General features: G+C 36.0%; 2 protein-coding genes across 2 annotated transcripts in view; one reads left to right on the top strand and one right to left on the bottom strand.

Moving 5' to 3' along the window:
* Positions 1-1025: 1025 nt before the first annotated feature.
* NAP1L3 (nucleosome assembly protein 1 like 3) lies at positions 1026-3378 on the bottom strand. The gene has a single exon (XM_057718601.1). It carries the CDS (start codon positions 3223-3225, stop codon positions 1750-1752), a length of 1476 nt encoding a protein of 491 aa, XP_057574584.1. The 5' UTR covers positions 3226-3378; the 3' UTR covers positions 1026-1749.
* A 365-nt stretch (positions 3379-3743) lies between these two features.
* Positions 3744-13684, top strand: part of FAM133A (family with sequence similarity 133 member A) — a 48845-nt gene continuing 38904 nt past the window's right edge. The window contains exons 1-2 of the mRNA XM_057718490.1: positions 3744-3834; positions 4627-4696. The gene's annotated coding sequence lies outside the window, so the exon portion shown is untranslated. The remainder of the gene's footprint in view (positions 3835-4626; positions 4697-13684) is intronic.

Below are 13684 nucleotides of genomic sequence, written 5' to 3'. Positions count from 1 at the left end.
ATGCAAGATACTAAACTATGTATATATGGTGAGATCTAGGAAGACTATTATGCCTAGAGGCCCAGAAATTCCCAAATCCTGTCTTCCTCTTGCCACAGCTCTTTCCCGTAAGGTCTTGAAGGAAAATATATGCAGTGGAGAAATGGCAGATGTGAAATAAGATATTATTTGTTGTGCTTCTGACTTTGTGCCCAGTACAAAGCTCTTTGGTAAACTGAGTTTAAGGGGGCCCCTCCTCACAATAAATTCAAACCAAAATATCAGGATCAAATTACTCTATGACCAATTGCATGGTGCAGAATTGGTGAAAGCATAATGTCACCTATAAGGAAAAATAAAACCACACATGGGAGTGTGACCTCCTCCTAAGTCACAGTGGAAGGTGGGCCTGGGTCATTTACCCATCCTCCTCCTGGAAGTGAAAACAATTTACATGGATGTCCTTTCTGGGTGAGGCACTCCTGCCTATCTCCCCCCTTCCCCATCCCCACTTCCTCCCATCCTTTCCTCTCCCTACCCTCCTCCCTTTCCTCCTCCCCTCTCCTTTCCCACCTCCCCTTCCTTTCCCTTTTCCTCCCTCCCATCCTCTTCTCCTTCCACCCACCTCCTCACCCTGGTACCCTCCCTTTCCCTTCTCCCTCCCCACTTTCTCTACTTCAAGCCTCCCTCCCCATTCCTTCCTCCCCTTCTCTTCCTCTCTCCCGTCTTAGTCCTCTTCCCAGTCCCACTTCTCTCCAATTACCTGAATGTGTATCCTCCAAAAAAGAGCTAAGATCTGGGAAATGCATCAGAATGTTAATTATATTGATAATTATATATTTTAAATGTCCCTTTTCCTAAGGATTCTCTACTTTTTCCATAATAAGCACCACATTTTTATAATGAGGCAAAATGGTAGGTTTTTACAGCATGATACACTTTATTTGACATTTATTTATTTTAGGTTGCAATAGAAGAACATGAAAAAAATACCAAATGGTGTAAAGTGATCATTTCCAGTGAAAGGCAAAGTAGAACATATTACAAAGAAAATGTGGTTAGTCCCTTTAGTTTACAGTTACACAGGATAAGATGAGCAAACTTTTTTTAAATATTATATTATATTAAACACCTCAGTGGTAAATAATTTCATTATGCTTACATTTATAAACCACTATGTCACATTAACAAGCTCACAGTCATATCACATATGGTCTTGATGGACATTATTAAATGTATGCTGATCTTTTTTCAAGCAAATTTCACAGTGCACTGTTCTAGTAAGTATAATACTGTATTTCTATAGCAAAGTAATGAAGGCACAACTAGTACAAGCAGATTTAAACCCTTAGACTTCTGGGCTGCAAAAAGAAAACATTTGCATTGATACTTCAGGAACTTTTTTTTTTCAAGCAAATATTTGTCTCAGTTAACAATTCTGACAGTTTTCACAGCTACATTCTAATAGGAACAGGGCAAAGGGACTTCACTTTAACCAAAACTTTGTAGCACCAAACTTACATGCTTTATATAATTGACAGCAGTATACATATTTTTGAGGAATATTACACTGCAACAGGCTAGATAAACTGATACTCAGACACTTTAAGACAATGTTTTAGGCTACCAAGAAAGTACGAAAACAAGACGGTGAGGAATACTAGTGTTGAGGTTATCAGGCAGGTTTTTTTTTTTTCAAGGCTATATAAACCTGTTTCACTTCTGCTTGAAATCTGAGATTCTTGAAAATTCTTTCATGCAGCCTCTTTTTTATTTTTGATATTTCCTGTTTCCATAATCTTTACCAACATCATAGATACCATTGACTTCTCCTGTATAGTAATAGATTGATTTCAGGATGACATTATCATGTAAAATTTGACCAATTTCAAAGTCTTCATCAAGGATAGCATCTTCTCGTGGTTCAAGCTTTCCAATCGCAGGAATCTCAGGAGGGCTAAAGAAATTGAAGAATGATGCATTAGTAACCACTCTTGACTGGGTTTCAACTTCTTCAGTAGCAGTTGTGCGACTCCGGGTGGTTGTCACTGTAACATCCTTTCCTCTTCTCCAATCTATCTTACAGCCTTTGCAATCTTGGATTTCCCAGCCCCAAGAGAAGAAGGGATCTTTGTGATCTGGCTTTGACTTTATTACGTATGTCTTGGTCAGCACCTCGTTTTTGAAGAATGGATTGGGTAGAAAGCAAAATTCAAATGTATAACTTATAGGCCAGCCAGGTTCTGAGAACTTCAGGCTAACATCGGACAAGAACTTCAGAATGGGCTCATCATACTTCTGAATCATGGGCCCCAGCCTGTCAACATTCTTTAAGACAGTCAGCCAGTAGTCGGGAATGCCTTTAGGATCTTCTCTTTTAGGCTTTCCCCTGCGAGCTCTTTTAAGAGCTCTTTCTTTAGGCCTGACCTCAGGAACTCTTTTAGGAGCCTCTTTTCCTGGAGCCCTTGCCTTAGCCTCTGTTGCTTTAGGCTGCTCTTTATCTTCTGCCTTTGCCTGGGGGGCTTCTTTTGGATCTTCTTTTACTTCAGGCTTGGCCTCCAGAGCATCTTTAGACTCTGCTTTTTCTTCAGCCTTTGCCTCAGGATTTTCTTTCCGAGCTGCATTTTCTTCAGCCTTGACCTCAGGATTTGCTTTCGGGTCATCGTCTTCTTCCTCACCCTCTAAGGCAGGCATCTCACTAGGGCCTTCTTCCTGCACCTCCTCATCACTGCTGAACACCTCATCCTCTGAATTCCATTCACATTCTTCTTCCGTAGGCTCATATTCTGCATTGATGATTTGGAATCGCCGATCGTACAGAGGCCTATTGAGTTCGGCATATTTTCGTTCGAGATCGTGAATTGCCTTTAAGAACAGGGCGTCTACCTTGTCACATTCATCTTGAATATTTCTGAGCGCCTGCACACGATTCCTAACTGCCCGAGGCAGCTGATCCACGAAACTTCTAGGGGAAGGAGCCCGCCGCGCACTTCTAAAAGGCCCAGGTACCCTCTTCCTTCTATAGAAGCCGATGCGGCGGCTGCTGCTGCTACTGCTGCTGCTGCTGCTGCTGCTGCTGCCGCTGCCGCTGCCGCTGCCGCTGCTACTGCTGCTGCAACTAGTGGTGCTGCGAGAGCTGCTTCTGTCAGATTCTCCCCCAGAATCGCTAGACGAGCTAGCCATCATTTCTTCATCCACCCCCTGGGCGACAGGTTCCGACAGCCTGTTAGGATGCGCTTCTGCCATTTTGCAAGCCTGCAAACCTCTTAAGGTGGTGACTACCGCGCGCCCAGAGATGGGCAGAAAATGACTCACGGATGCTTGGGTGGCGGCAGCGGAGGCTGGGGCTTAGAGGTGGCAGCGGTGAAGGCAGCAAGAGCGCGGGGCGGGGCGCGGCTGGGCCAAGACGATCGCAGCGGAGGCGACAGCGGCAGCGGCAGCGGCAGCGGCAGCGGCAGCAGCAGCGGCAGCGGAGGCCTGGGCGAGAGCGGCGGAGGCAAAACCTCTCCCGGCTGCAGCTGCGCCTAACTGAGGCTTGCAGCAGCCGAATGGCGCAATGCAAGACCCCGAGATCTCTTCACTGCTTACATCTCAAGCCCCCTCCCCTCGCAGCCAGACCTCCCTTTCATTTAGTTCCCAGTGTGCCTTTAGCCCGCACCTCATTTGCTGGGCAAGCTTGATTGACAATCCCTCAGCCCAATGAGTGACCAAACGCACCGCCCTCTCCAGGCTCCGCCCTCCTTCCCAGACGCTCCTTGGTTGCTGAGGAACACACCCCTGGAAGACGTTCTTTTCCCCCCTCAAAATTCTATCTTTATAGTTTTATAATTCAAAAAAAAAAAGCTTAGATATGAGGTAAAAATACTAGTCATGGTTCCTAACAAGGGAAGAGGAGTATCCTTCTCCCATCCGCTCATCTTTAATTTCCGTTTGGTTTGTCAGGGGCCTCGTAACAAAAATCTGTTTTTAAAAAACTGGATGAAAATACTCCAAATGTCATCATTGGGTAGTATGATTATGGATGATTTTTTAAATTCTCTTTCTTTTATCTAATTGTTCTATGAGCATGTATTTTTACAGTGGGGGAAAAAGGGGGAGTCGTTTATTGGCGAAGGGGGGAGGGGCTAGAAAGCAGGCATATTGCATTCCACGTAGCAGTTTTAATAAGTGCTGTCTGTGATGTTTGGCAAGCCTGGTTTATATCCATCTACAAGGTTTGCGAACCCATGTTGCCGTGAGTCAGTTACACCATTTTTACTATATTTCTCTTTTTAAGCTGGCATATAATAGACCCCATCCTTGCTGCTGGTTTGCCACGTAGTCCTTCTCAAGGCTTGTAACAACCTTATAGATAAAATAAAAGGGCATTCAAATGTTAGGTAGTATTATTTAAAAGCAGGCGGTTTGTTCTATACTTTCGTGCAGCAGTTTTCAGTTCCACGAATAGCAGGTTGGGAGGGGGAATCTGTGTTGATGAAACTGCATCCTCTGTCAGGGTGTACTTTACAATGTCATCTGCCACCAGTTTCCTTCTAACATAAAATTCTAGCCATACTAAAGTATGCTTTACAGGTCCAGTAATATATGAATAAACTTTTGTTTGCAAAATGAAGTTTAAAAATGGGTATCTGTTATTTTTATTTACAGGATTCTTTTCTTCAACAGAACAACTCCCTTGGTACAACCAAAAAGACCAGTGTTTACTTTTCATTAAAAGGTAAGGAACATATTTAGCCCATTTTTATGAATGACAAGAATTACCTATCTGTATTTGAATAAAAATTCACAAGATATAGTCTTTTAAAGACTTAACTGGAAAATATCTTGGTAGTTCTATGGAAACAGAAAAATCCACAGAGATGATTTGGAATACTAATATAGAAAATAACCTAATTAATCACATTCACTTTCTAAACCTGTTCATTGAACACAAGTATCCAATTAAAATATAAAATATGATGAATTATTTATTTCAAATGAGGAAAAATATTAAAGTTAGATTAACCCTTATGTTACCTGTTTATTATAGGATTTGTGCTTAGTCATTTAGTCATATTTTTAAAAGGTAGGAAACACTTTTATTTTCTGTTTTGTAAATGAATTTACTTTTATTGTTTATTCCTGGTTGTCAAAGTATGTAAGCATTGTAAAGAAAAATACAATATAGAAAATTTCAATGATAATAAAAACACAATCCTAATCAAATGATAACCATTGTTAGCATTTTGATGCATTTCCTTCCAGAATTTTCTTTGCACATATACACACCTGCCTATTTATATATACTGTTTTATCTATGTAACATCATATTATGTCTTATAATCTGCTCATTTATCAATTAACTGTGGCTATACTTTCATAGTAAATGATCAACATCTTAATTTAGAATAGATGCATATTCCATGGAAATATTTGCCTTAATTTATTTAACCAGATTCCTATGGTATGGCAGCTACTTCCCAAACCATCTCTCCACTAAGATTCATATATTTTCCTGTTATAAAAAAATTACCCATGGTTACCTCTATATGTACTTGTAAAAATTAGTCATATGATGAATTCCTAGAAATGGGAGTGCTGGAATAAACTGCATATTTTACTCTTTGATACATGTTGCCAGACTTCTTTCCAGAAAAATTATCACAATTTACAGTCCCACCAACAATGCATAAGAGTTCGCTTATTTAGTCATTCAACTAATATATTTTTGTGCCTGCTATGTGCCAGGCACAGGTGGTAGAGGATGATAATATAGTGCTGAATAAAACTTACTGAGTGCATATCCTTTCAATTTATAATTTTAATTAAAAATATACTGTGGAAGCAATCATTTAAATCAGTGAAGTTATGCTGTAAATATTGTTCTACAAATTATTATTTTCCTTTAAAATGGTGGACATATTTTGATAATGAATACACTTCTATTTTATAGTACTTTAATGGTTTCATATATATGTTAAATTTTGTACCAACAAGATTTAGTATTTTGGAGTAAGCAACGAGTTAGGGATTCAGACTTTTTTAATGTATTTTTATTAGCTAGTTAACTTTCTTCGTACCACTTATTTGATAATCTTTCTGTCTCACACTTATATGAAATACCACCTTTACTGTATTAACTAAATTGTTTGGTTCTGTTTCTGAACTCTGTTTTCTGATCCTTTATCCATAATTTATCTGCAAATAACTGAGGCAGTTTTTTAATAACTTTATATTTTCTGAAATAATATAGATTGAAAAAAGTCAGTAGATTGAAATCCAAATAAGAAATTTAAAATAACTCAAAATACGTCGCGATAATCAACTAGTCACATTTTAATAAACATCTCCAAATTAATTTCTTATTATTACATGCTTGTATTTCTTAGATTAGTGGTAAGATTGAATGTCTTTTCATATGTTTATTGTCCACTTGGGAATTACTTATTCATATCCTTTGCTTGTTTTCCTACTGAATTGAGAAAGAAACTAATCAGTGGTGAAATCCTAAGGGTAAAATAATTTTGACCTTGATTTAAGACAACTGCAACTCCTTTAGAAAATACCTCTATTCTGATTTATGATATTGGACAAATGTGAGTCAACTACAGCTTTCATTCTAAAATTATCTACCTAGACGGTTGTTTAGATGCTTTTCAAAGATTAGTACTTAATCATTTACACTGATACAGAGAAGTTTGGAATGGAAGGGAGAATAAAAAGAGAAGAAAAGCTTGTAAAAGTACCTCATACAAACATAATACATTAATAAGCTCTTCTGATTTTTGATTGGAAGTCTTTTTTTTCGAAGCTGTAGATTTTAGGTGCCTTTTTCTAACAACTGTCTCCTTTTGATGTATATGCAATACATTAGGTATCTCATAACACACTTTTATTTTTGTAGCTTTTTTTGTCTATTAGTTAATTTTGTAATGGCAGGTTCCTAAAAGAAAATAAATATTTTATTCATATAATGAATTTAGTTTTTGTATAGTACCATATTTTTCTGTGTTTATAAGTATTAGTGCTAGCATATAATATGCTATTTTTTTTCATAAGACTATAAGTTACTTACATGGTAATATCTCTGTTCCATTATTTTATGATATTCTTTTGAGGGGGGGTTAAATGTTCATAGTTCTACATGAGATGATGCTTGACACAGAATCTATTGGTATATTTCAAGCTGAACATAGCTCTTGGACATCTATTTACACCTTCCCTGTTATGAATATTATACACAATCCCACCCACACCCCTGCCACACATACACACATACATGATACACAATGGGAACTGCTATAGCATTATTTTTTGTTGTAGATGTTTAAGAAGCCAAGCATTGCAAATTCATTTATTTTTGGACTTACTATTTGTTGTTCCTTTTTTTTTTTTGGTCCATCGAGACAGATTTTATCTGAATAAACAAGTTAATTCTTCTTTAAAATAATTTTATTGAAGTACAGTTGACCCTTGAACAACACAGGTTTGAACTGCGTGGACCCACTTAGACACGAATTTTTTTCAATAAATACTACAGTACTACACAAGCTGCAGTTAGCTGAATCCCTGAATGGAAAACCCTGGATGCTGTGGCCAGCTATAAAGTTATACATAAAATTTTCGACTGTGCTGAGGATGGGCACCCCAACCCCCTAGTTATTCAAGGGTCAACTGTATAATAGATATAAATGTACATAAAGTATACAATTTGCTAAGTTTTGATAAATCTATATATCTATGAAGTCATCATCACAGTCAAGGTAATGAACATTTTCATCACCCCCAAAAGTTTCATCATGCCCCACCCTGTCCTTAGGCAAACACTGATCAGCTCTCTGTTTCTATAGATTAGCTTGTATTTTCTAGAATGTTATATAAATGGAATCATGCAAAATATCCCTCTTTTTGCTTATCTTCTTTCACTTAGCATACTTATTTTTAGATTTTTCCATATTGCTATGTGCATAAGGAGTCATTTTCCTGTTTCGTTACTGAGTAGTTACCCATTGCTTGGATATATCACAATTTGTTGTTGGGCATTTGTGTGTTGAATTTTGGGCTATTATGAATAAAGCTGCCGTGTTCATTTGTGTATAAGTCTTTGTACAGACATGTAGTTTCATTTCCTTTAGAAATACCTGGATGTGGAATGACTGGATCACACGGTGTGTGTCTGTTTAACTTTTAAGAAATTAGTTATTTTCCAGAGTGGCTGTACAATTTTGTATTCCCACAAGGAATGCCAACATTTGGTATGGTCAGTCTTTTTAAATTTAACCATTCTAATAGGTATATAAGAGTATCTCATTGTGGTTTTACTTTGCATTTCCCTAATGGCTAATGATGTGGAACATCTTTTTGTGTACTGATTTACCATCTACTTATCTTCTTTGTTGAAGTATCTATTCATATGTTTCCCATTTTTCTATTAGGTTGTTGTCTGACTATTGAGTTTTGAGAATTCTTTTTCTACTCTGGATATAAGTCCTATATCAGGTATTAGCTCTGCAAATATTTTCTCCCAATCCACGATTTTTTTTTATCCTCTTAACAGTGCCTTTCACAGTTTTTCAAAGAGCAAAAGTTTGTAATTTTGAAAAAGTCCAATATATCATCTTTTTTTTTTCCTTTTATGAGCCATGCTTTTGGTATCACCTTTGCCTAGCAAGGATATTCTTAACAAGTATATTCTTCTATCTTTTTTTAAAGTTTTATACTTTTAGGTTTTATATTTCAATCCGATCTATTTTTGTATGTGGTACAAGATGTGGATTGAAATTCTTTTTCTTTTTTTTTTTCCAAATGAATAACTAATTGTTCCAGCATCATTTGTTGCAAAAGCTCTCCTTTCTCTGCTGAACTACTTTTGCATCTTAATCAAAAATTTGTTGTCCGTATATCTGTGGGTGTATTTTGGACTCTATTCTATTCCCTTGTATACTATTTTAATCACCTAGTTGGTAAATATTTGTTAGGTATATTTGAGAGGAAAATAGAACCAAATTGTAGAATAACAGAATTTCATTGCAGTGGAGACAATTACAGAAGCTGGATCTTCATCCTTGGCCTTTCATTTCTGCTCTCAAATATCTGAGAGACAAATAACAGCAGTAATAACCTAGAAAATCAATCAACACCAGAAGCATCAAATGCTCTTCTGTTTTCTGGAGTTAACAGTGTGTAGCTATCTACAGTCCAGCCACAGGAATGGTAGCTAGCATTATTCAGGAGCACAAATAATGCCTCTTTTCTCACCTTTGTTAAGTGAGACCTGTTTGGTAAAATTAAACAGATGGTGTTTTCAAGCTGTTAATAAATTGTGGTTTAAAAAGAATAGTAATAAAAATTGGTTATTATTTCACACTGTTTTTCAAATCAAAATTATATCATTCCATACTCATTCCTAAAATAAGGATACACAGAAATGAATAAAATATGGTATGTAGCTATAACATCTTATTTTTTTTATTTTTAAGAAACTTGATTTAATAAACATGTCAAACTTTGTGCCAGTGAACATGCATGATCTTTTCTGACACAAATGGAATATTCCCCCATAACATTTGATTTTTAAAAGGAAATATTTGTGAATTACATTTCTGACATTATAGCCTTAACTGCTTGGAATTTAAAAGAACAGTTACAATTAATGCAATGGCAGTGAAGGAAAATTAGTTACTAATTTGGATATTTATTCTAATGCTAGTTTTCAACTTAAAAATAGCACACATTGTTCAAACATGTAAATCCACATTACAGAGGAACACTTTTACAGGGACACTCAAGAATCTTTTGCCCACATTACTCATTTTAAGAATTCTCACACAAAAACTCAAATAAAGCAAACCTTTTTAATTGCAAGTTTGGAAACATTTTGTTTCATTCTACTAAAAAGGGAGGAAAAATTCAAAGGATTTAAATGGTGAGCAACGTCCATGCATGTGTATATGGCTAAAATAACTGTTTCTAAATTTTGCATTATATTTGGACAATGTAGAACAAGCCCAAATGATATTTTCTGCCATTTTTCATCCAGAATACCCAAATGTATTTAATTAATTTGATTAAGTGCGTCCTCTGAGAAAAAATAAGTCTTATGGAATTGCAGATATTCCTGCTGGTGGAAACAATATCTATTCCACAACTCTTCAGAGGTGATGGCCATTTTTGTGTAAAACAACATACACACAATTTTAAAAACCCTTTCTTAGAGTTTAAAAGAGTAGAATCTCAATAATAATCAAGTTTCAGCATTTGATTTCCTTAGTGAGACTTTATGACCTAAATGATTTTAGTACAGCTTCTGGAATCAGAATTGCTGGGCTTGAATCCTGGTTTTTCCTCTTACTAGTTGTATTAAGATATTGGGCAGGCTACCTCACTTTTATTACCTCTATTTTCCTTCTCTAAAATGGGGCTAATAATGGTACATAGACCTCAAATTCAACATTGTTTGCTATTTTTCATAATATTATTGATCAAGATTGTGTGTAAAGAAACCTTTCTTATTGTATAGTCTCAAGCCACTCAGCATTTCTTTCTGACTATGCTGTGACTTCTATTTTGAAAGCAGCATAGAACTCTACAAATAGAGATTTTCCGACTAAAATATGCATGAGGCTGGAAATTTCATGGATGCTGGCAACTTGTTGATATTAATAATAATATTAGGTCCTGATAGTTCTAAAGTCAAATAGCCACTCATCCTGCTTAGCATTGTCTGCCTACAGAATATCTCCTGTTATTTCAAAGGAAAAAAATCAACACAATTTTAAATAAAATTCAAGCCAAATATTGTTTTAGTATTTTACAGCACACACAGCCCCCTTTCTTTCTTGAGAGCTTTCAAACTTCCTGATAGTCTTAAATTGTAAATCTTCGTTATCTAAACCTCAAACTCATATCTCATGTTTATTTTTGATACCTTTTGTTTTTTATTCTGTTATGAAGGTTGAGTATAAAATTTGCAAACAATTAATTACATATATCTTAAAATATAATCCAATAACTCCCAATGTGTTAAATTATGACTTCTGTTCTTGATATTAATAACATATTTTTTAACATTTTACGTGTTGATTAATTGTAGAGTACTAAGCATTGTGACTTAATTTTAAATACCCACCTAATACCTTAGATTTTCCTGTCTCATTTCTGTTGCTTAGAGTACTGGTGTCAAGCCTAACTAACAACTGGGCGAAAATGTTGTCCTTGTTGGAGGTGGAAGGAATTTTAGAGATCATCTAGTCCTATGTCCTTATCCAGACTGGAGAAACTGAGACCTTCCTTATTGGATGGACATTCTAGGGCTTTCCATCACTACAAACAATTCTGCAGTTAACACATTTTTATGTATATTATTTTGTATGCAGAAAGTCATTTTCACAAATATTAATGATTTTGGTTTAGGGGCAAATTAAGGAATAAATACAGATTGTTCAGGTCCTCTAATAATGGATAATTACCCTAAGCATAAGCATTGTAAGTAAGTATACATAGTTGTCACTAACTAATAATAACTAACTTTATCACTTTCATGTATCAGACACTGGACTAAGTGCTTTACTTTTACTATTTAATTTTAATAAACCCATTGAGGGGTTTATTATCATCCTCACACTATCCCTACATGATATCTTCATCTCATCCTTAGTACTATATCCTCAATGAGGATACTGAGACTAAGTGAATAACTTGTCCAAGGTCACATAGTTTATAATCAAAAAAGCCCAGATGTGAAACCAGATGGTTTGATTCCAGAAGTTGAGTTCTTAACCACTCTACTATACCATCTTTAATGAACAAAAGTGAATGAACTCCTGGACAGAGGTATTAGAATTGGACTTAAGTGACAGCCCTGGCCACTCTTCCATTCCTCTGGTAATAGTTATGTCTTCGTGGTATTAGCACTTTCAGGGGCATCAGTACTCAAGTTCCTCTGACTCACAAGAGACTTAGCTTGAACTAACAAGGTATACTAGAACAAGCTAGTTTAATGAAAAAGATGGTTTTCATTAAACTTAACATGCCTAATGACTTTATTTGGTTAACAGCCAAACACTGGGAGGTCAGAGCTTAAAGTAAATGCCAATGTATTCAATCCACAATTAAATGAAAAATATCCTAGGAATTTTTCCATTTAGTATCCCCAGCAGCAGAGGAACCTATACATCGAGGAGCCTGAAGATACGACCTGAAGTTACCCATTGAAAGCAGGAAACTCCTTTGAAATCTATACATTTCATCTATACATTTCTTTTCAATATTTGACTTGTGTTCCATAATTTATTGACATAGTTTTTATATAAGATTCCCAGTCCTGAGTAAAATTGACACCCAGGATGATACAGTATGATGATCCAATCCATTTTCCTGTGAGTTTCAGGCAACATCACAGGCTCTGGGGTCAGACTGCCTGGATTTAAATCCTTTCCCTTACTGTCTGTATAACCCTGGACAAGTCACACATCTCCAACTCTCAGTTTTCTTTTAAGAAGCAGATGATGATAGGAATAGCTCTGTTGGGTTGTTACATAAGCATAAAGGGGCTAACCTGTGTAAATTATTTATTCATATGCATAAAGGCTCGGTAAGTGCTGTCTATTATTATACCATTCACAGAGCCACATAGGGATTCCTGTCCCAGTTAAATAAGTATGATCCAGGGCCAAGGCTAATGAATGTAATCAGCTTGAGTTGCTGTGTTTTATATGTGCACCATACCTTTCAACTTAGAAAATAAGTTGAATTTGCCTTGTGACCCAAAGTCACATTTTGTTGTTGAGAACTAATATCCTTGGTTTAGTTTTTCTCCACTGTGGCAGGCTTTTCAGTTAAATTACATGCTTAGCTTGTATTAAAGACTAATGCTTCAGCAAATCTAGTCAGTATTAATACTTTCAAGGTGAAGATAGCTAACTCTTCACTCTTCTCTAACTCATCAATGAAAGAGAAGCTAGGAAACTACATCATGACTGATTACAAGTGAGTAAATGAACAGGATGGCTAATGAACTCATTGTTTTAGTTATCAAAAAATCTATTTAATACAGATAAAGAAATGAGAAATGCAACCATAAACTCTCCAGATTCATAACTTTGTTTTAGTGACTCTTTTTAAAAACAGTTATAACCAAAATTTCAAAATTGTGATGTTGAGCAGTTTTGTCTGTCTTGTTTTATAACCTACATTTGTCTATCCGAAAGACTACTAAGTATTGTTTGTTTAGAGATAACCATATGCTCTAATTAACACAATTCCATTATCTGGCATCATGAGAATGTCTAGCCTTCTCCGGAAGAAAGGTTAAAAATGACATAAAGACAGAATTACATGAATTATTAGACTAACTGACCATTCTGCTTGCAGTGCTCTCCTTGCTGTTCTCTAGCTTCTAATATATGCTATACATAGTTTTTTTTTGGAAAATCTTCCTAAAATACTAATCCTATCCCTGTTTGAATCCCAAAGTTTTGGTGATACTTCACTGTCTGGAATTAGATCTGTGCATATAAGCATAAACTGTGTCTTTTACCCTCTGGTGACCTTGAGCAAAAATTTTAACTCCCTTTGCCCCAGTTTCCTCGTTTGTAAAATGAGAATGCTAATAATACTTTCCTCATAGAACCATGGTGTGCTTTAAATAGCATAATACATGTAAAATGCTTTGAAGGTGGTGAGTGCTCTCTCAGTGAATTCTAACTTCCTTACTAAACTTATCTTT

Source organism: Hippopotamus amphibius, chromosome X (genome assembly GCF_030028045.1).
Source record: "Hippopotamus amphibius kiboko isolate mHipAmp2 chromosome X, mHipAmp2.hap2, whole genome shotgun sequence".
Classification (NCBI taxonomy): Eukaryota; Metazoa; Chordata; class Mammalia; order Artiodactyla; family Hippopotamidae; genus Hippopotamus; species Hippopotamus amphibius.
This window is presented reverse-complemented; position numbering and strand designations above follow the sequence as displayed.

Bases quoted from the DNA above. Each gene is read 5' to 3' on its own strand.
- NAP1L3 (XM_057718601.1), bottom strand. From the start codon at position 3,225: ATGGCAGAAGCGCATCCTAACAGGCTGTCGGAACCTGTCGCCCAGGGG.